At 33.4% G+C, this 21,991-nt stretch overlaps 1 protein-coding gene across 1 annotated transcript; it reads left to right on the forward strand.

Annotated features, from left to right (window-relative positions):
* Window positions 1–6,760: 6,760 nt before the first annotated feature.
* LOC111985417 (uncharacterized) lies at window positions 6,761–10,605 on the forward strand. Its single transcript, XM_024017062.2, has 5 exons — window positions 6,761–7,017; window positions 7,224–7,310; window positions 8,959–9,133; window positions 10,031–10,120; window positions 10,205–10,605. Exons 1-5 carry the CDS (start codon window positions 6,934–6,936, stop codon window positions 10,345–10,347), a joined length of 579 nt encoding a protein of 192 aa, XP_023872830.1. The 5' UTR covers window positions 6,761–6,933; the 3' UTR covers window positions 10,348–10,605.
* The last annotated feature ends 11,386 nt before the right edge of the window (window positions 10,606–21,991 follow it).

A 21,991-nucleotide genomic window follows, 5' to 3' on the forward strand; every position in this document is an offset into this window, starting at 1 on the left:
TAGAGTGACCATTCATATACCCAAAAAATCATAGTTGTATTGCATACATTAATTCATTCATTGCATATCATAAAAATGATCTTGAGATTCTAACTGTCACGATGGTATGCCCGATTCCTAAATTGAACCATTGGATTGAAAGAAATCACATGATTAAGTTTTTAAGGTCTGCATGCATATTGTTTGGGTGGAACCGACTACGCATGATTAATTTAAATTAATTCTGATTGGTTAAACAATTAAAATTAATTAAATAATTTTGTGATTGGTTATTGGTTAGTGTCAAAAATAAGCCTGCTTGCGTCAGAATAAAGTGGATAATCATATAACAAAGAAATTATGGATAATTAAGTCTTTTTAGAATATTTATCTATCAGATAATTATTACTTCAAAGACCTAAATATCAAGAAAAAGGGATTAATTTTTAGATTATGAATTAAAAACACGTCTAGGTGCAATTCTCAGCAAAAAAAAAATCCTCAAAAAAGGAGTCCAAATCGAACCAAAATTGAAAAAGGGGCTCGACACCTAAGAAGGCTTGTGGCCCAAATGCTCGGCCTGCCTTGGGAACCTCCTGATTAAGATAAAACCTATCTTTTTCGAATTTTTAGAGATAAGAACGTGTTCCAATTTGTATCTGATCTTATTCAGCTTATTTTCCAAGCATCCCAACCTTTATAAATAGGGGAGGCCTCCCAACATTCAGCACCCTTTTTTGACCTTTTTCTAACCCTTTTTTCGGGCCTTCCTTTCTGATTTCTCTGCTCCCCTTACGCTAAAGATGTTCTAGAAGCCTTGGCTTTAAGGACTACTTTTTTGGTAAGTAAAGTATTTTAGACCTCAAAGAAGTGAAAATTGCTTTGATTTCTAAAATATTCTTCCATTGAAGGGTACACTTATGCAAGTAGGTATTTTCATTCTTATGGTTCTTTTCTTTTAATTGACATGTTGAGTTGTTCATTGCATGAATTTTTGTTAATATGTGTTTGATTTTATAATGATCTTGTTCTCAATTTATATATACGATGTTGGCATGCTTAGTTAGAATGTTCTTTAATTGTTTAACATGTTTTAATCCTTCTTTGATTCAAAATATGCAATTAATCACCAAAACTCTTCTTTTTTTTTTTTCTTTTTTTTAAAATATTAATAGATTTGTATTTTCACTAAATACAGATCTGATAATCTTTTCGAGTAAAAAACATATCTGTATTTTTACTAAATACAAATCTGAAATTTTTGTTGAGTAAAAAATAGATCTGTATTTTCATTAAATACAAATTTGAGAATTTTTCTGGTAAAAAACAGATATGTATTTTCACTAAATACAAATTTGAAATTTTTTTTTGGTAAAAAATAGATTTGTATTTTCATTAAATACAAATTTGAAAATTTTCCTGAAATAGTTTTCTTCTTAAATAAAAACTGCATATTTTGAATTTTAAAGAATGAATTAATAGCTAGGTTAAAGTTTGTTTTATATGTCATTCCATAAATATGTGATGCATGCATAACAGATTTGAATTAGATTTGAATTATGAATATGAATCCTCTTCTAAAATCTCTTTTTTTTTTTCTTTTTTTTTTCTTTTTTTTCTTTTTTTCCTTTACAAAACAAATCTGATTTTTATTAACTAAATCCCTTTTTTTTTTTATCCTTTACAAAACAGACATGATTTTTGTTAATCAAATTTTAATTTTCTCAACCTTACAAAACAAATCTGATTTTTCTTTGAGAATAGGGCATATTCCTAAGACGAATTTGTTTAAATTAATTTTGTCAAGTAAAGTGTTTGTTACATGTATTACAACATATCATTCAATGTCATACAAAAGGGTATATAATGGTCAATAGAGTCTAGAAGACCAGACTTTGTCTGGCCAGAATGAGTGCCTAACACCTTCCCATTCCATAACCTAGCCCCTGAACTTAGGTTTTTAGATACTAGACTAGTGTTTTATCATTTGTTTTTGGTAGATTGTAACTAGGATCAAAACTTTGTAATTTTTACATATATTGTATTAGGACCAAAGCCTTGTAAAGTTATTCTACCAGGATTTAATTGAATTTCCATAATCAATTAATAACATTCGAGGAATTTTTGGACATGTAATTGTATTTTATTTTTTCTTATTTTTTTGTATAAAAAATAAGTGATGACTCCACACAATTACCCCAAAAGAGAGGTGTCCTAAGCACCCGAATCTCTTTTTGAGAGCACCCCTCACGGAGCATGGTCTCTCACAAGTCTGGCACCCAATTCCCATTTTGTTGGACTAATTAAATGGTTTGAATTTGGAGTTTGGTAAGCCAATATGAACTTCATTTCTTTTTAAAATAAAATAAAAACCCAAAATGATTTACATATTATGTTATCTCAAAAATTGTTAGAATCTTTAATGTTAGGTTCATATTTTTATGTAATTGGCACATTATATGAAAAAATGCACTTTACTTGATTTGGGTTCAAGATGATCATTACAAGTGGTTACATTGAAGACATGAAGATTACTCAAGAACTGCTCAAGAAAAGTTGAATCCAAGGTTGTCAAAATCAGGATCCTACGTAGGATCGTGGGAGGTAGGTAGGATTGTGGATCATAGGATTGGATTGTGAATCTTAAGATCCTACCTATTTTCAGATTTTAAGCAAAAAACCAATTGATAGTGACTTTGTATATTATATAATCACTTAAAATATGAATCCATCCATTAAAAAAAAAAATTGCATCATAAAATGTAATTTGCATGCACTACATTGTTCTTATGTCATTCTAATTAAATAAAATATATTTAACTTTTGACATAATGTATCTAAAAATTTCTGTACATGTTTAATTAGCAACTAAGTACCAAAATATTATCTACACATATGGAAAATGTTTTCCAAATTATAAGTTCCAAATCCAAAATAAGTTAGGCTAGTTAGCATATAAAAACTACAAATTTACAATATGTAATACAAAAGAGAATTCTCAATCTAAGGTAAGCTAGCTAATTACAAATATGAAATCCAAAAGAGAATTCTCATTCTAAGGTTCTTCTAATCTAATCATTGTCATTGTCATATCTCATTTCATCATCTATATCCTTCCTAGTATCAACATCCAAAACATTAAACTTAAGTACTATAGGTTTTTTTGAGATTTTATGGTGACATAGGGGTAAATTTGGGACTTCAATTCATTATTGGGCTTCTGATAACCCATTGGGCTTGTGAGTTTAGGTGGATTATCTTACCCAAATGAATCCCACTTAAAAAATAAAAAATAAAAATCCAAGCCAAATGGTAGGATCGGTAGGATCCCATACGATCCTACGATCCTATATGATCCTACACGATCCTACATACGATCCTACCATTTTTGCGATCCTACTACGATTTTAAACTTTTTGGTGAGGTGGGATCGTAAAATCATGCGATTTTATGATCTAGGTCACGATTTTAACAACCATGATTGAATCTATAGGTCTTGATACCTCTTCGATACTTGTCAATCTATCGAGATTTATTGAAGCTCTATATTTTTGTCTCGATACCTCTCGATCTATCGAACTTACGGAATTTTTGATATAGCCTACAACGTTTTAATTCTAAATGCCTATTTGTTTATGGGTTTGTATAATCCTTATAGGACTAGGAAAGCCTAAGGTTTGTGTAAACCTAATTGGAATAGGAGAGCCTATTTAAAAGGCCTATTAAGCTCCTATTTAAATAAGGAGGTGGAGAAAGAAAACCCTAACCCTAGAAAGCTTAATAAGGTTTTCTTTTTGAAACCCTAGCAGAGTTCTTGCTGCATTTCTTGTATGCCTTTAGGTTCTGTAACCAAGCAAATTCTCTAACACCAACATTGAAAATCTTATTGGTATTTCTAAATGAAGATGTTGCAAATCAACTACAACAATTAAAAGGTTGATTTGGAGTTAATCACGTACTGGAATTTGTGTAAAGGAGTTAGTCATAGATTAGAGATTTGTGCATCAAAAGAAAGAAGACTACTACAAGATCAAGTCCAATTAGGTATAGGAGCAAAGGTTCAACTATAAGTTGGTATTTTGGGATAAGACAGGGTAGTGGTAAGATTTCTCATACTTATAACCACTTGATTATTGATTAGTGGATTCTTGGGAGTGGTAACCTTAAATTCATTCGGTGAGGTTTTTTCCTTGCGAGAGGTTTTCTCCATTTGTCAACAAATCATCGTGTCAAATTAATTTCTACTGCATTTAGTTTATTTGATGATTTGTTGTTGCCTTCACGATTTGCATACAATTGAACCTAATTAATCAACTTAAGTAATTGAATTAATTAACTAAGGTCAAACTATCTTAACCCAACATTTAGTACTGTTGACCTACTACTAATCTGGTTAAATCTTGGCAGTTTATGAAGCCAAAAATTACCAAATTTAGTAATAATCTGATCGAAAGAATTTGATTCATTACTCAATTCCAGCTCCACCCTAATAGATCTCAAACAGATTGATCATCAAAGGGGCTCAATTAAAATAAGATGAGTCACATAATTTGATGATGTTAGTTGGAATACCAAACAAAACAAATTCAATATGGGTTGGTGTTGGTTAACATAAACTAAAAAACATTTCAGACCAATAATCCGCTAATCAACTCATCTCGAATCTTCTCTGATGTCATAAGTCATAATTCAGAATGTGAAATTCTTACATGAAGCAGATAAGGAACCCACTTTGTTAAACCAAACTTTTCAAGAATGTGGGAAGGGTTGTTGTGGTGGGTAAGAAGAAGCACTACAGTTTTATAGCTTAGGAAAAATTCACTTATAAGCGTCATCATTTCTACCAATCCAAAATTCACTTGATGATCTAAATAACTACTGAAAACATTTTTTTTAATTAAAAAAAGAAAAAGAAAAAAAGAATAGAATAGAACTACTACTACTACTACTTAAAACTTTTTTTTTTTTTTTTTTGAAAACACTACTACTTAAAACTTAAGAAGTCATAACCCAAAAGGATCCAAAAAGAAAACCCTCCAAAATATGATATTAAATCTAAAGACACAAAAGACTTTTCATAATTTTTTTCACAATCGTTGATATGCTACGTAGTGCCAGTGGTGATTTCTTGTAAAAGAAATATTTAAATTATAACTTATCACGTTAGCAAATTATGAAAAAAAAAAGTGAAAATTTGTTATGTATTTAGCATTCTTAAAATATATTTACATAAACAATATTTGAAAAAAGAAAAATTAAGAATAAACAAAAGGTTATGGATTCAATAATAAGGAGGGGCAAAAAAGAAAAGAAAAGTATGTTACGAAGCTAGCAGCTAAATCATAAAAAACAACCCCAGCAACAACCAAAGAGAGAGAGAGAGAGAGAGAGAGAGACAGACAGAGAGGTTTACCGAACCCAACTCAATCCACATCTACATCCTCGACAACTCCACATCCATGTTTTATTATTTATTAGGCTTTAGCGTCTCTCAAATGACACAGATGTCCGTTGTTTTAGAACCAAGCTACTAGAAGATCGACCAACTATTTGGTTACTGGCCTAGCATGTTTAATTTCCACGTAAAATTTAAATAACTAGTAGTACCCCCCCTATCCCTATGATCTATTATTAACATTTTGTTTGGGGAAAACACCTTGAAATTATTTAAATATTTCATTTGGAAGCCCAGACTTGAAAAAATAATTAGGTTTGTAGAGTTATAACTTTTTTTTGTTGAGTAAACATTAATGACCTGGAATCCAATGTATATTGCAACGTACGCGTACAGTTTGGTATGCATTCAAACTAAATAAATCAGTTGCAAATTTTAAATTGATCCCTTAAATCTGAAATTATTTGAATTCGAATCAAATCAGTTGTAGTCAATATTATAGAATTTCGTACATTCCAAAAGCAAAAAATTGGTTTACAATGGTGCCATTTGACATTTTTGGATATACGCTTGATTAGAGAGAGAGTTGATTGATTTGAATCTATAATATTTATTTTGGGATAATTGGCCTTTATCATCATGTTAAGACGTTAATGAATTTAATTTTAGCATAAACAATATTCAATCTAAAGTCTTTTATTTGATTTTCTTTTTTTTTTATAGAAAAAACTTTAATAATAGAGTTATCTAAATTCAAGGAAAATGAAGTTTTTGGTATTATAAATTCACATACTAATCATTGCCCACTACTCATGATGTATGAATAAAAAAATGTCTTAAAACTTGTAAAGGTGAAGATATATAATGTAGGGAAAAATGCCTTAGAAGAAAAAATGAAAAATTTTACCTTCAAATCAGGTTTTCTTCCAAACAAGTGTAGCTTATTAAATAAGTCATATGTTTTATTTCAATTAAAAAAAAAGTCATGTATTTTATTTATTTTTTTATGGAACATATGTTTTATTTAAATAATACATATTAAATAGTTTTTCTGAATAGCCTTAGTTCTCAATATATATATATATATATATATTCCTGCTTTCGAACAGGGGCATATCAGTAATTCACACTATTTATTTACATACCAAAAATACGATTAGAAAAATGGCCAACGTAAAATGGTACAGTGCGTAGTTATAATTATATTCACAATTCGAAGGCCAAATTGTGCATCAAGAAATTTGGAATAATATTAAGCAGCTGTGATAACAAAAAAACGACGTCGTTGACAAAAACCTTTTTTTTTTTTTTTTGGGTTGAGAAAAAACGTAGTTGGCATAAAGTCATAAACCGAAATGAAAACTAATCATTACGCGTCCGCAAAAATGTACTCCTATGTTATAGTTTTTGTAACAGGTTTGAAATTGGAGCTTATTTAAACAAAACCCTCTCTGTCTCTCTCTCTCACAGTCTCAATATTCAGTCATTCCAGAACAAGAAACAACGAAGGAATTAACTGAAACTCATACCTGTTACCATTAATCCTCTCTCTCTCTCCAATGGCTGCAGAGGATGTTTGTGAAAAAGGAATGTTGTGGTTACCTTCTCATGTCCTAGACGAGGTTTGTGACACAAAGACAAAGGTACTTGTTATTAATATTAAATATTTAATTACATGGTATAGTCTACAACTTACCTAATTAATTTGATGTTTATGTTGGTATCTATATGTTCAACTTATTTTGCGTTCTCTATGTCTTTCTTGGTTCTCCATGAAGTAATAATGTCCTAGAGTTAACCTCTAGTTTTTTGTTGTTCATTGAAATTCTTCATGTTTGATTATTTTTAGGTGAATATGAGTCAACCACAACAACAACACAAACATTATCATCATCATCATCATAAATCACCCAAAGAGTCACTTCCACTTCCACAGGTACTTCTTCTATGTTTCTCTTTCTCTTTCTCTCTCTAGACTATTAATTATGAGAATATATAGGATTAAACTTTTCTTTTCTTTTTTTGATAGGAAACTTTAATTGTTCTTCTTATTGTTAGTGTTTTTACTAAAGGCCAAGAAATTTGGGTAAAGAATATGGTTTGTTAGAATTTTGTTGTTTTGAAATGTGAACATTTTGATCTGATTACAGAGATTATAGAGGATATATATACATCGTTAGGCAATATAGTAGACGCATAAAATGATCCACGTACCTAACAGAATTTCATTTGAAGCTATTGTTAAATACTTTAATTGATGTGGCTATTTGAACTGAAGAAAAAGAAAGAAAAATACTAAACACTACTGAAGAGTACTGAAGAATGATAGACAATTTTTAATTTTATGGTCTTAAAGAAAATTTTGTCTAGAATAAATAAACCATATTATTGACAGTATTTGGGAGGAAAAAAAAAATCTTTCTAACTTTGGCAGCTCATTTGGTGAGATTACAGTATAGTATAACACGTTTTCCTTGGGGGAATTGAGTTGCCTTACTATTTTTGGAAATCTTGCAACTGTCAATTTATTTTGGAGTAAATCCCATTTATTTTGGGATTGCATTTAATATAGGGCACATTATTGGTAATTTAACTGCTGAGAATTGACTCAAACAGTCAAACTGTAATCTTAATAGCATATTTCTGAATTTTGATTGTGCAAACTATTTTACAATATTTTTATAAATTATTTATGTGGTAAATTCTTATTAGTTTTTATCAGAACCTATCACTAACATCACTTACTTACAAATAACCACCCAACCACATTAGCATTTTGTAAAAAAATTTGTAAACTAATATGTGGCTTTAGCATTTTCTTTTACAAAACCATTTTTTCCTTAATAAAATAAGATACACAAGTGCAAATATTATCCTCTTCTTCTTCTTCTTCTTTTTAATTTTTAATTTTTTGTATGAATAAGGATAAATATTGACTTTTGAATGCAAATATTTTTTGATTTTTTTTTTTTTTTTTTTTTTTAGATAGACACAAAATAAGCTTGATAGAATCAAACGCTTTGACGTTGATAATAGTGAAAAGAAGTTTAGACAAACAAGTAATTTATGATTATGATCTTACGGAACCATGTATTTAGTTGTGACGGATTTAAAGTAATTGTTAGGAGTTGTTGATATATATGGAGGCTGATATATACCAAGTGAGAGTTTTCTATTAGCAAACTTTAACAATATTTGCTAAAAAGTTAGCAGTTTTGACATTTTTATTTATCCCATTAGAGGATGAGGTTGTGAATTCAATACCTTAATAATAATTAAATAAAATAACAATCTAACCTGTGAAAATTAATCCATTGTCAGTTTGTTCCATCTTCATTAAGAAAGCTAAAAGCTAGCTCTTATTAGTGATCACCTTCAAAATTACATTTTTAACTAGCCGTCACAAGAATTTTCATATTAAAATTTAAAAGATAAGCCAAAGCTCTTTAATGTTTCAATTTGATGGTCAATTTTTCTTTTTGGGCAAATTTTAACAGTCAATTGTCAATTTCACCTTTTTTTTTAACCTTTTCAAAATTGATCTCTTTATATAGTAACGGTTAAGAATGTACGTGTGTCATCAGCATTTTAAATCTAGATCAAGACCACATCATCAAAGACAGAAAAATGGCCCTAATTGGGCATCTGGAGGACCTGGAATGCAAGCTATTTTCCTTGAGTCAGGCAGAAGATCAGGTGGTACTGGAGTTTTTCTTCCACAAAGGGCAGAGACCAATTTCCAACCAAATAAGAAGCCAGGTACAATATTGAACCCATTTTGCATTTGTGGTCTCAAGGAGTGGGGATGAAATTAAAATTCATTTGATTATATATATATATATATATTTGTTAAAGATTTTGATAGTTATTTATTTTGAAAATTCAAAATAAATAATTAAAAATAATATGTGCCTAATATTAATTAATTAATGAATTATCGTATCTTATCCTATATGTTGTGTCCTAATTTTTCAAGAATTATCGTATCGTTAATCCTATGTTGTATTGCGTCCATATTTATACTTCTTAAGGTAAATGTGATTGCAAGCAACAATTTAGCTATGTTTGTTATCAAGTTACCAATCTGACTAAAAAAACTAGCTGAACCTTAATTTATTAAATGAACATGATTGAATTAAGGTCTTAGAATTAGTCTTACACTTATAATGATTATTTAATTTTTTTTTTTTCTTGACAAACAATAAGAATGGACTCACGATCTCTTTATCTTCTACTGAAAGTATTTTATACAATATAAATATATATAACACTTCTTTCACACGTATGCAAGACTTATATATTTTAAATACATGTGATTGTAATATTACATTACATAAGATACATACTAACCTGGCTATATATTTACATAACACTTCTTCTAAGACTAGTAAATGCCAGATGTATGCAAGATATTAAGAATCTTGTAACTTAATGAACACATCTCTATGCATATAGTATTTAGAGGTGTAGGAGAGAAAATTGTTTGAGCTGTGATGTTAACAACATATTGTGACTCTTTGTCAGTAAGAAAGACTAAGAGTGACCTTATGAGTTCAGTAAATTATTCTCTTATGATTTTCTTTTTCCATTTCCCCCAATGTCAATGTGAATATTATGTGGACCCATTAATAGAATTAAATTGTTATTACTGTACAGCCTGCTCTCTGATCCTCCTCCCTTCTCGAGTAGTTCAAGCTCTCAACCTCAACGTCCATGCATTAGGATTGCCAGCATCACCTCAAGAAGGTTTTTTTTCTTTTTTCTTCTTCTTTTTTTGGGGTTGCTTTCTTGTTATGTTTGATCTATCACTAAAAGAAAACTATTTTTCAGATGACAAAACTGAAGGTAGAGATTGCAATTCAAACATAAATAAGAACGACAAGGACTTACAATCTCAATGTTGTGCAAGCGTTATTTCCCAGAATCAAAGTTCTTCACCAGAGATATTTCTTCCAAAGGAATGGACATACTAGCACAAAGTGGACCAACAAGTTATATTGTATCAAAAACTCATAAAGCTAAAGCTAGGCATAAGCTCTTGTTTTATTTCTGTATGGTTAATTGTATCAAGTAATGCAAAATAAAATAATAGCAGCAGAAGATCTTCCTTTCATTTTCATTGGTGCCCAATACACACATACACACACTAGTCTCTTCACGCATGTTTCACTTAAGGTTGCTACTAGGCCTAGGCCAAAGGCCCCTCTTTACCAAAACCCTACTCCTATAACAAAAGGCAATCATGGATAGATTTAGAGGCCAAATAAAGAGGGACCAAGTTGGATTAATATGTGCTCAATGGATTCAGGATGTTGTTTACATATAAGCTCAAATGTTAAATCATCTTGGGTCATCTACTGCTCAAAACTACTTTATTAATTAGTTAATACATCCCAAGCGATTTTCCAAAGTAACAATTTTAACCTCTCATAGATTTTTAGCTTCCACAGATGTTTCTATTCTTGTTTGGATAAGGGAATATATTTAGGGATTAGGGGTTGTCAGTTTTGACTCAATTGATAAGCAGATTTAATTTAACAAAGAATTTTCCTTGGCAATTTGGAACCCAATTGAGAGTGTCTTGAGAATCATGTGGGATGGATAATATAGCATGAGTTAACATCTATGCAGTAATAACCAATAACACTTCAGCAAAATTTCTATATCCCACGCTGGGTTGCCTAACAAAATAAAACTCCAATTATCTTTGTGTCACTCATATGTACTTGAATTATTAAAAATTGATCACCATCCAAAGTCCAAATTAAACTACAATCTTTCTGTCCCTTGTTGAATTAGTGTCAACGATAAAAATGATGTGAGACTAATACAATTTGTCATGCCTCAACCAATTGGGGGAAAAAATCTCATATATATATATATATATATAAAATAAATGTTTATTAATAACTAGTATATTGATCAAATTTTAATATTATAAAAAAAAAATTAAGATGATATTTTGTTGAATTTTAACATTTATTACATGGGTTACTACTTACTAACTAGTTTCTCTAATGTAAAATAAATAAATAAATAAATAAATAATTGTAAGGACTAGATTTGAGTTCCTAGCCCACAAGGTGAATGGACTTAAGTCCAAGAAGCCCAAAACAATGAATTTGTAGAGAATAGGTTGAAAAACTGGGTTTTAATGAATCAAACAAACACCAAAGTAGATTCAGATGACAAATGAATGAAAATAGATAGATTTATGTTGAAGAAAATCGTCCTTGGCAAAGTCTAAGGAGATCTGTTCTTATATATATTTTTTTCAAGTTTGATTACAAAGTCTGTTCTTAATGCTATAGTGTTTTTTCTCTTAATTTCTCGACCCCTTTCCCCTATTGCCTCTTCTTTCTTCTATACCCCTTTCTCCTTTCATCTTTTTCCTCCACGTGCATGCCAGATGGCTGGTGTTGATATTTGTCCCATCAGCACCTTCCATAAGTCTTCATGTAATAGTTGTAAGGCTGATAGACATTGTTCAGGTATCACATCCACATTAATGCGGTCAGAGAGTTAGCTGTAATGCATTTAATGCGGTGGTAGTAGCTTTCTTCTTAGATATTTTAGGTCTTCCCCCTGTCCTATTTCTCTGCCATGCCTGCCCATACCAACAAAACTGCCTGGAACATTCCCCTGAACGGTAGACCACTTCTCTTGACCTCTGCCTTTATTAGCCGAGGAGGCATTCATCCTTGGCCCACCCTCCTAGGTAATTATGATCAAGACTAACTTCTTTACTTACTAGCGCAAACTCTCTTGACAATGTCTATTCCTCTTCGGACGACCTCTCGATCTCGGACTAGGCATCAGGCCCAATATCCATATAAATAACGAGCTCCTAGCCTAATACCCCTACAATAGCCCCTCCAGATTCTTCTTTTTTACTCCTCAGCAAGAAATGAGGATTTCGACATCACCCTAGCCAGTTCGTGCTCCTTATACATCACATTTGCCTGCGTAAGTGCCTTTTTAACTGCCTAAGACATGCTCCTAACGCTTTGGCATATGAGACACGCTCTTCATTAATTTTTACGGCTCCTTGTCCCCTACATTCTACGGCATGATGCAGATCCAATAGCTAAGGATTTTACTAAAACATGGGCGGGAATTTTCCCGCTTTTAGCCTTCTCACTAATATAAATACCATTCAAATCAATCTTCCATTTCACTTTAGCATTCACCTAGCTCTAGCGCACATACACTGAACTTGCCAACTTTCCCAACTTACTCGTGCCTCTACAAATACCAAAAGTCTGTCCGAGGACACCTTCCTTATTTCTGTAAGTCTTCACAAGTCTTTACACTTTTCTTTTCCATATATTTTTCTATTCTTTGTACTTTTCCTCTCCTCGGCTCTATTTTCTCCTCTCAGTCCGCTTAGTTTTCTTCAAGCCCTTCTAGAAATGGGTAGATTTAAGAGTTTGGTAGACTATGAGGAGGGGATAGAGAACTTTGGGCTCAGTATAGGATCCCTCCAAGAGTAGGCATTAGGTACTATAAAGAGGGACATTGGCACGAGGACAGGTAATAGGGAGAGGTAGTAATCTCGATGATTGACTTCACAGAGGGCGGGATTAGAATCCCTATGGGCACCATAACTAGGGATTATCTTAGGGCCCATATGTTAGCTCCTACCCAGTGTGCCCCAAATATGTTTAGGATCTTAGGTTCTGTAGATGCCCTTAATGAAAAAATGAGTTTAGGTCTGACCCACCACGATGTCAACTAGGTCTATAACCTTTACCATCTAAAAAGGCAAAGGTACTACTTGAAATCAAGGTACCCTGAGGTTAGGCTTATCCAATGCCTCCCCAAATCCAACAAGGGGCTGAAAAAAGATTTTTTTATCGTGTCAAGGGAGTAGCACGATGGCCTCCCCTACCCGACGAGAGAGGGGATACCAGGTGGGGCCTTAAGTTCAGGAAGATTATTTTATAATTACCTCATTCTCTTTGATTTTTGCTGTTCTTGATTCTAATGGCTCTTGTTTGTCTCTTTGATGATTTCACAAATAGACACGTTACTGAGCCAAACTTCAACCTGGTCAACAAGGATAGCCTAGACAAAATCCTTCAGGCCAAGGTATTTGCCAACAGAAACGATCAATTACGAGCAACTCACTTGATACACGCCAATCTCGTCCAGTTTTCAAGCACCTAAGTGCGTCATAAAAGCCAAAGATCCTCGCCTGCACTGGATAAGTGTCACTGTCCTTAGTTTTCTCCTTCCCAAGGGCGCGTCTGTTCCAGAAGGTGCTCTCATCACTCAACCTATCCCAGAAGGCATCTCCAAAGTAGCTTTTCCATTTCAACACCCACTTGGTGAAGCTACTTCCTCTCAACCTACCAACAAGGAAGAGGACAAGGAAGAAGAAGAAAGGTAAAAGAAGGTAGTAGGCGTCTCAGACTTAAACGACCTTTACAAGGCTTTTAACCAGCCCTTATCTCCTGAGACATCAACTGGTGACCTCAGCCAGTTTTTTCAACCTCAATCTAGTCACCTCTGTTAGGTTCTAAAGACTTAGGATTCATGTATTTAGAACTATAATGTGTAATGTTGGCAAACCAAGATCAAAATAATATGTTTAGTCTTGTTTAAGCTTGCTCAAAGTTGTGTAATTCATGTAAAGTTGGAATCGAGTGGCTACAGATGCATTAGTGCATTTCGGCCTAGCTCGATCGAACGAAAGTTAGATTCGATCAATTGAATCTCGGGCAGAATGTTTTTCTGCAAAATTTTCCAACTCAACCCCACCTCATTAAACGTTTTGGGTTTTTTAATTTTACCCTAGGTATAAAAGGCAAAACCCTAGCCACGTTTTTTAGAGTTGTTCTGAGTGTATTGTTGCTTCTACTTTGCAGTTTGTGTGAATCTCTTGTGAGATCCTTGAGGAGCTTTCCTTCACATAAACTTAGGGTTTTCTAGGTAGAGATTACTTTAACACCTTGATAATCAACTCAGTTGCTGCCATTGGAGCTTAAAGAATAACAAGCGTGAGTGCTTGTACTTGGTGGAGAATCCAAGAAAGAAAGAGTCTGTGGATTCAGAGCTTGCACATGGTCGTGTCAGTAAGTTCTACTGGTGGGTAGCATTAGGAAGTCAAGCGGGGAGCTTGTAAGTCCTTTTGAATAAACTTCGATTCTTTCGCATAGTGGAGTCAGGTTTACCTTGAGGATAGCTATGTCAAATCCTCCCTAGGTTTTTACCGTGTGGTTTCCTAGGTCATCATATCATTATATTATTTACTTTTTCACTGTTTTATATTCTTGATATGATTGTATGTTTGTGATAACCTAGAATTGCATAAATTGACTAAGTTAATCACTTGGCTAATTAACTAGGTTAATCTGGTTGGTTTAAGAGGTCTAAAATCGTTCAAGTGGTATCAGAGAAGGTAGCTCTCTTGTTTGAGATTTTTTGATCTTTGAACTGATCCTTGACCCCTGTTGTCATGGAACATAGACACTCTCTCATTGTTCCTCCTCACTTTGATGGGAATAACTATGCTTATTAGAAAGTAAGGATGAAAGCGTTCCTGAAATCTATTGATGAGAGGGTTTGGAATTCCGTTGAGTACGGATGGGAGAAGCCCACTACTCCTATGAGTGAGTGGCAAACTTCTCAAAAAGAAGCAGCTAGGTTCAATAGTAAAGATATGAATGCCATCTTTAATGCTGTTTCTATGGAGGAATTTAAGAGAATCTCAAATGTTGAGGTTGCTCACACTGCTTGGAAAATCCTTCAGATTGTGCATAAAGGCACAAAGGCAGTTAAGATCAATAAATTGCAACAATTGACTTCTAGATTTGAAAGCATTAGAATATCTGATCATGAATCTTTTGATGAATTCTATGCTAAATTGAATGATATTGTTAATTCTGCTTTTAATTTGGGTGAAATCTATGATCAACCTAAAATTATTAGGAAGATTCTTAGATCCTTAAATGAAGGTTTTAGGCCTAAAGTGACTGTCATTACTGAGAGCAAGGATGTGGACTCTGTCCCTGTTGATGAGCTTGTAGGATCTCTTCAGTCCTATGAGTTAGACTTGCCCAAAGCAAACAAATCCAAATCAATGGCTCTTAAGTCTGTTGATGATGTTGATGTAGGTGGATTTGATGATGAGCTCTCTGCTACAAAGATTGCGTACCTTGCCAAGAACTTTAGAAACTTTCTTAGGAATAACAACAGAAAGGCAAGAGGCACAAATACTGCCAAAACCTAGAAACTTTAGGAAGAATGATCCCACTAAGGTTAATAACTTTGAAAAACCTAGAGAAAAAGTAGGTTAATCTTCAAACAGTTCTTTGGGTGCCCACTGTTTTGGTTGTCAAGGGTATGGTCATGTTAAATCTAAATGTTCTACTCTCTTGAGGTCTAAAGGTAAAGCTATGGCTGTAACTCTTAATGATAATGAGGTTTCTGATGATGAGTCTGGATGTAACGAGGATGGAAACTTCATTACTTTCACTGCTACTGATGTAGTCAATGAAAGCGTGTCTGTTGAAAAGAACTCTTCTGATGGGGAACTCTCTGAGGATACAGATCTTTAAGAGGCCTATAATAAACTTTGCAAAGTTGCTACAAAAGATGCTACGAATGTTGAACTTGGCCTGAAGAAAATTGATTCTCTTGAGTTTGAAAAGAAAATTTTGCTTGTTAAGTTATTTGATGCTAATGATCTTTTGAACCATGTGAAATCTAAGAACATGCTGTTGCTTGATAAAGTTAAAACTTTGGAACATGATTTATCTGTTGCTAGATCTGCTAGTTCTAAACTTGATCAAATGTTGAACGTTCAAAAGTATCCTTCTGACAAATTTGGTTTATAATATATTGAAAGCATTTCTGTGTCTACACCTACTTCCACGAACTTTGTTCCTTCATCTTCTTCTGAACCTTCCATGAGTGAGGGTGTGAGTGAAACTATCAAACCTTCTATGAGTGAGATTGTCAAATCTATAGAAGTTTCACCTCTTAGGAAGATTAGGGTTGATCTGGTTGAGTCTAAACCTAAAGAGTCTACCCTTTCTAAAGACAAGATGCATGGTAAACTTGCTTGGCTTTGTCATTTTTGTGGAAAGTCTAGACACATTCGTCCTAACTGTTACAATCTTCAAGCTACTAAGAGAGCAAACAAACCAAAAGTGCATGTGCCTCAAGCACAAGATCCTATGGCACTCATTAGTGAATTGGTAAAGGCATTAAACCTTTATTCCAATCCTGGAGTTGGAAATCACTAGAACATGAATAGGAACTCCAATGCTCGTGGTGCATCTAAAAGGTTTTGGATGTAAAAAACTCGACCTAATTGAGTATTTCTGACATGGTCCTTGTGGTTCATTGCTATTCTCTTTTGCGACCATTGTTCTTTGGTTTTTGTGTTTTTTGCTTCTAAGATTTGCATTGCATAACATTCATGCATTTCATTCTAGGACTTATTTGTTTTCTCTTTAAAAAAAAAAAAAAAAAAAAAAAAAAAAAAAAAAAAAAAAAGGAGAAAAGCAAATTGTGTTTGGCACTATTTTCTTGATTTTTGAAAATAAGGTTGGTCAATCTATTTACTCATAACATGTCTTGTGTACCTTGTTTAGCTTTGATAAGCTTATTTATTGCACTTTACTAGTTGAAGTTTTGTAGTGCATGTTGTGTGAGAAAAATGTTTATAGTGTTTATCACCTTGTCTTAATCTTGAAGTCATATGTTATTTGACTGTCGGATTTGATCCTTTTGATAAAGGCATAAATAACCATTTTACCACTGTTCACTAGCCAATCATGAATACCTTAGTGCATATCATAAGATTTTGTGCTCGAGAAAGTGTAGCACATGCACAAAAAGAACATAAGGTGTAGCTTCGATCAATTGCTTAATGCTTAAAAGAACATAAGGTTTTAGTGCTAACATAAGGTTTTAGATATCAAAATTCATGTAAAAGAATATACCCAGATGTCATGGAACATGGACATTCTATCGTTGTTCCTCCTCACTTTGATGGGAATAACTATGTTTATTAGAAAGTAATGATGAAAGCATTCTTGAAATCTATTGATAAGAAGGTTTGGAATTCCATTGAATACGGATGGGAGAAACCCACTACTCCTGTAAGTGAGTGGCAAACTTCTCAAAAAGAAACAGCTGAGTTCAATAGCAAAGCTATGAATGCCATCTTTAATGCTGTTTCTATGGAGAAATTTAAGAGAATCTCAAATGTTGAGGTTGCTCACACTGCTTGGAAAATCCTCCAGACTGTGCATGAAGGCACAAAGGCAGTTAAGATCAATAAATTGCAACAATTGATTTCTAGATTTGAAAGCATTAGAATGTCTAATGATGAATCTTTTGATGAATTCTATACTAAATTGAATGATATTGTTAATTCTGCTTTTAATTTGGGTGAAATCTATGATCAACCTAAAATTATTAGGAAGATTCTTAGATCCTTAACTGATGATTTTAGGCCCAAAGTGACTGCCATTACTGAGAGCAAGGATGTGGACTCCATCCCTATTGATGAGCTTGTAGGATCTCTTCAGTCCTATGAGTTAGACCTGCCCAAAGCAAACAAATCCAAATCAATGGCTCTTAAGTCTGTTGATGATGTTGATGTTGGTGGATTTGATGATGAGCTCTCTGCTATAGAGATTGCGTACCTTGCCAAGAACTTTAGAAACTTTCTTAGGAATAACAACAGAAAGGCAAGAGGTACAAACACTGCTGAACCTAGAAACTTTACCAAGAATGATCCCACTAAGGTTAATAACTTTGAAAAACCTAGAGAAAAAGTAGGTTAATCTTCAAACAATTCTTTGGGTGCTCAGTGTTTTGGTTGTCAAGGGTATGGTCATGTTAAATCTGAATGTCCTACTTTCTTGAGGTTTAAGGGTAAAATTATGACTGTAACTCCTAGTGATAATGAGGTTTCTGATGATGCGTCTGGATGTGATGCGGATGGAAATTTCATTGCTTTCACTGCTACTACTGTAGTCAATGAAAGCGTGTCTGTTGAAGAGAACCCTTCTGATGGGGAACTCTCTAAGGATGCTGATCTTCAAGAGGCCTATAATAAACTTTGCAAAGTTGCTGCAAATGATGCTATGAATGTTAAACTTGGCCTAAAGAAAATTGATTCTCTTGAGCTTGAAAAGAAAAATTTACTTGTTAAGTTATTTAATGCTAATGATCTTTTGAACCATGTGAAATCTGAGAACATGTTGTTGCTTGATAAAGTTAAAACTTTGGAACATGATTTATCTGTTGCTAGATCTGCTAGTTCTAAACTTGATCAAATGCTGAACGTTCAAAAGTATCCTTCTAAACTTTGTTCCATCATCTTCTTCTGAACATTCCGTGAGTGAGGGTGTGAGTGAAACTGTCAAACCTTCTGTGAGTGAGATTGTCAAATCTATAGAAGTTTCACCTCCTAGGAAGATTAGGGTTAATCTGGTTGAATCTAAACCTAAAGAGTCTACCCTTTCTAAGGACAAGATGCGTGGTAAACCTGCTTAGGTTTGTCATTTTTGTGGAAAGTCTGGACACATTCGTCCTAGTTGTTACAAGCTTTAAGCTGCTAAGAGAGCAAACAAACCAAAAGTGTCTGTGCCTCAAGCACAAGATCCTATGGCACTCATTGGTGAATTGGTAAAGGCATTAAACCTTTATTCCAATTCTGGAGTTGGAAATCACTAGAACGTGAATAGGAACTCCAATGCTCGTGTTGCATCTCAAAGGCAGTTAAGATCAATAAATTGGAACAATTAACTTCTAGATTTGAAAGCATTAGAATGTCTAATGATGAATCTTTTGATGAACTCTATGCTAAATTGAATGATATTGTTAATTTTGCTTTTAATTTAGGTGAAATCTATGATCAACCTAAAATTGTTAGGAAGATTCTTAGATCCTTAACTGAAAATTTTAGGCCCAAAGTGACTGTCATTACTGAGAGCAAGGATGTGAACTCCATCCCTGTTGATGAGCTTGTAGGATCTCTTCAGTCCTATGAGTTAGACCTGCCCAAAGCAAACAAATCCAAATCAATGGCTCTTAAGTCTGTTGATGATGTTGATGTTGGTGGATTTGATGATGAGCTCTCTACTGCAAAGATTGCGTACCTTGCCAAGAACTTTAGAAACTTTCTTAGGAATAACAACAGAAAGGCAAGAGATACAAACACTACTAAACCTAGAAACTTTAGGAAGAATGATTCCACTAAGGTTAATAACTTTGAAAAACCTAGAGGAAAAGTAGGTCAATCTTCAAACAATTCTTTGGATGCTCAGTGTTTTGGTTGTCAAGGGTATGGTCATGTTAAATCTGAATGTCCTATTTTCTTGAGGTTTAAGGGTAAAGTTATGGCTGTAACTCTTAGTGATAATGAGATTTCTATTGATGAGTCTAGATGTGACGAGGATGGAAACTTCATTGCTTTCACTACTACTGCTGTAGTCAATGAAAGCGTGTCTGTTGAAGAGAACCCTTCTGATGGGGAACTCTCTGAGAATGCAGATCTTCAAGAGGCCTATAATAAACTTTGCAAAGTTGCTGCAAAGGATGCTATGAATGTTGAACTTGGCCTGAAGAAAATTGATTCTCTTGAGCTTGAAAAGAAAAATTTGCTTGTTAAGTTATTTGATGCTAATGATCTTTTGAACCATGTGAAATCTGAGAACATGCTATTGCTTGATAAAGTTAAAACTTTAGAACATGATTTATTTGTTGTTAGATCTACTAGTTCTAAACTTGATTAAATGTTGAACGTTCAAAAGTATCCTTCTGACAAATCTGGTTTAGGATATGTTGAAAGCATCTCTGTGTCTGCACCTACTTCCATGAACTTTGTTCCTTCATCTTCTTATGAACCTTCTGTGAGTGAGGGTGTGAGTGAAACTGTGAAACCTTTTGTGAGTGAGATTGTCAAATCTATAGAAGTTTCACCTCCTAGGAAGATTAAGGTTGATCTGGTTGAGTCTAAACCTAAAGAGTCTACCCTTTCTAAGGACAATATGCATGGTAAACCTGCTTGGGTTTGTCATTTTTGTGGAAAGTCTGGATACATTCGTCCTAACTGTTACAAGCTCCAAGCTGCTAAGAGAGCAAACAAACCAAAAGTGCCTATGCCTCAAGCACAAGATCCTATGGCACTCATTGGTGAATTGGTAAAGGCGTTAAACCTTTATTCCAATCCTGAAGTTGGAAATCACTCGAACATGAATAGGAACTCCAATGCTCGTGGTGCATCTAAAAGGTTTTGGATGCAAAAGACTTGACCTAATTGAGTCTTTCTGACATGATCCTTATACTTCATTGCTATTCTCTTTTGTGACCATTGTTCTTTGGTTTTTGTGTTTTTTGTTTCTAGGATTTGCATTGCATAACATTCATGCATTTCATTCTAGGACTTATTTGTTTTCTCTTTCTTTTTCTTTTTCTTTTTTTTTAAAAAAAAGGGAGAAAAGCAAGTTGTGTTTGACACTATTTTCTTGGTTTTTGAAAACAAGGTTGGTCAATCTATTTACTCATAACATGTCTTGTTTACCTTATTTAACTCCCCCTTTGGCAATCCGTGACAAAACACAAATTAAAAGCTCAAAGTTTACAAATAAAAACCCTTTACAAAAATAATGGTCATAACACAAATTCAATCCTAACTACTATCCATCAGTTGCAAGTATAAACAGTAGCTCAATTGAATCAACCTGAATATTCCTAAAACACTCAACAAACGCATAAACGCATGTGTGACAGAAAAATGGTAAATCAACAAATAAATTCTTGACTTCACAAAATACAAAACAATGACATATATTATGAATAACTCATAAATATAAATCAATGAGCAGTGAACAAGAAACAGAAATAAAAACATAAGTAAACTAACTCTCCCCCTAGGTTAGATACAACAAAAAGTTTTTATTTTCTCCCCCTAAACAAAACAAACGGGTCATCGGTAGAGATTACTTCAACACCTTGATGATCAACTCAGTCGCTGCCATTGGAGCTTAAAGAATAACAAGCGTGGATGTTTGTACTTGGTGGAGAATCCAAGAAAGAAGGAGTCTGTGGATTTGGAGCTCACATGTGGTCGTATCAGTAAGTTCTACTGGTGGGTAGCATTAGGAAGTCAAGCAAGGAGCTTGTAAGTCCTTATGTATGAATTTCGATTCTTTCGCATAGGGGATTCAGGTTTACCTTGAGGATAGTTAGGTCAAATCCTCCCTAGGTTTTTACCGTGTGGTTTCCTGGGTCATCATATCATTGTGTTATTTACTTTTCTGCTGCTTTATATTCTTGATATGATTGTATGTTTATGATAACCTAGAATTGTATAAATTGACTAAGTTAATCACTTGGTGAATTAACTAGGTTAATCTGATCGGTTTAAGGGGTCTAAAACCATTCAAGATCTAGAACATGCTTGACATTGTGGAACATGGATTTGGCACATGCACAAAAAGAACATAAGGTGTAGCCTCGATCACTTGCAACTAATAGATAATAGTTAGGATTGAATTTGAGTTTATGAGCGTTATTTTTGTAAAGGGCTTATCTTTGTAAACTTTGAGCTTTTAATTTGTGTTTTGTCACAGATTACCAAAGGGGGAGTTT

This window comes from Quercus suber, unplaced genomic scaffold (assembly GCF_002906115.3).
Source record: "Quercus suber isolate HL8 unplaced genomic scaffold, Cork oak 2.0 scaffold_35, whole genome shotgun sequence".
NCBI classification, from domain to species: Eukaryota; Viridiplantae; Streptophyta; class Magnoliopsida; order Fagales; family Fagaceae; genus Quercus; species Quercus suber.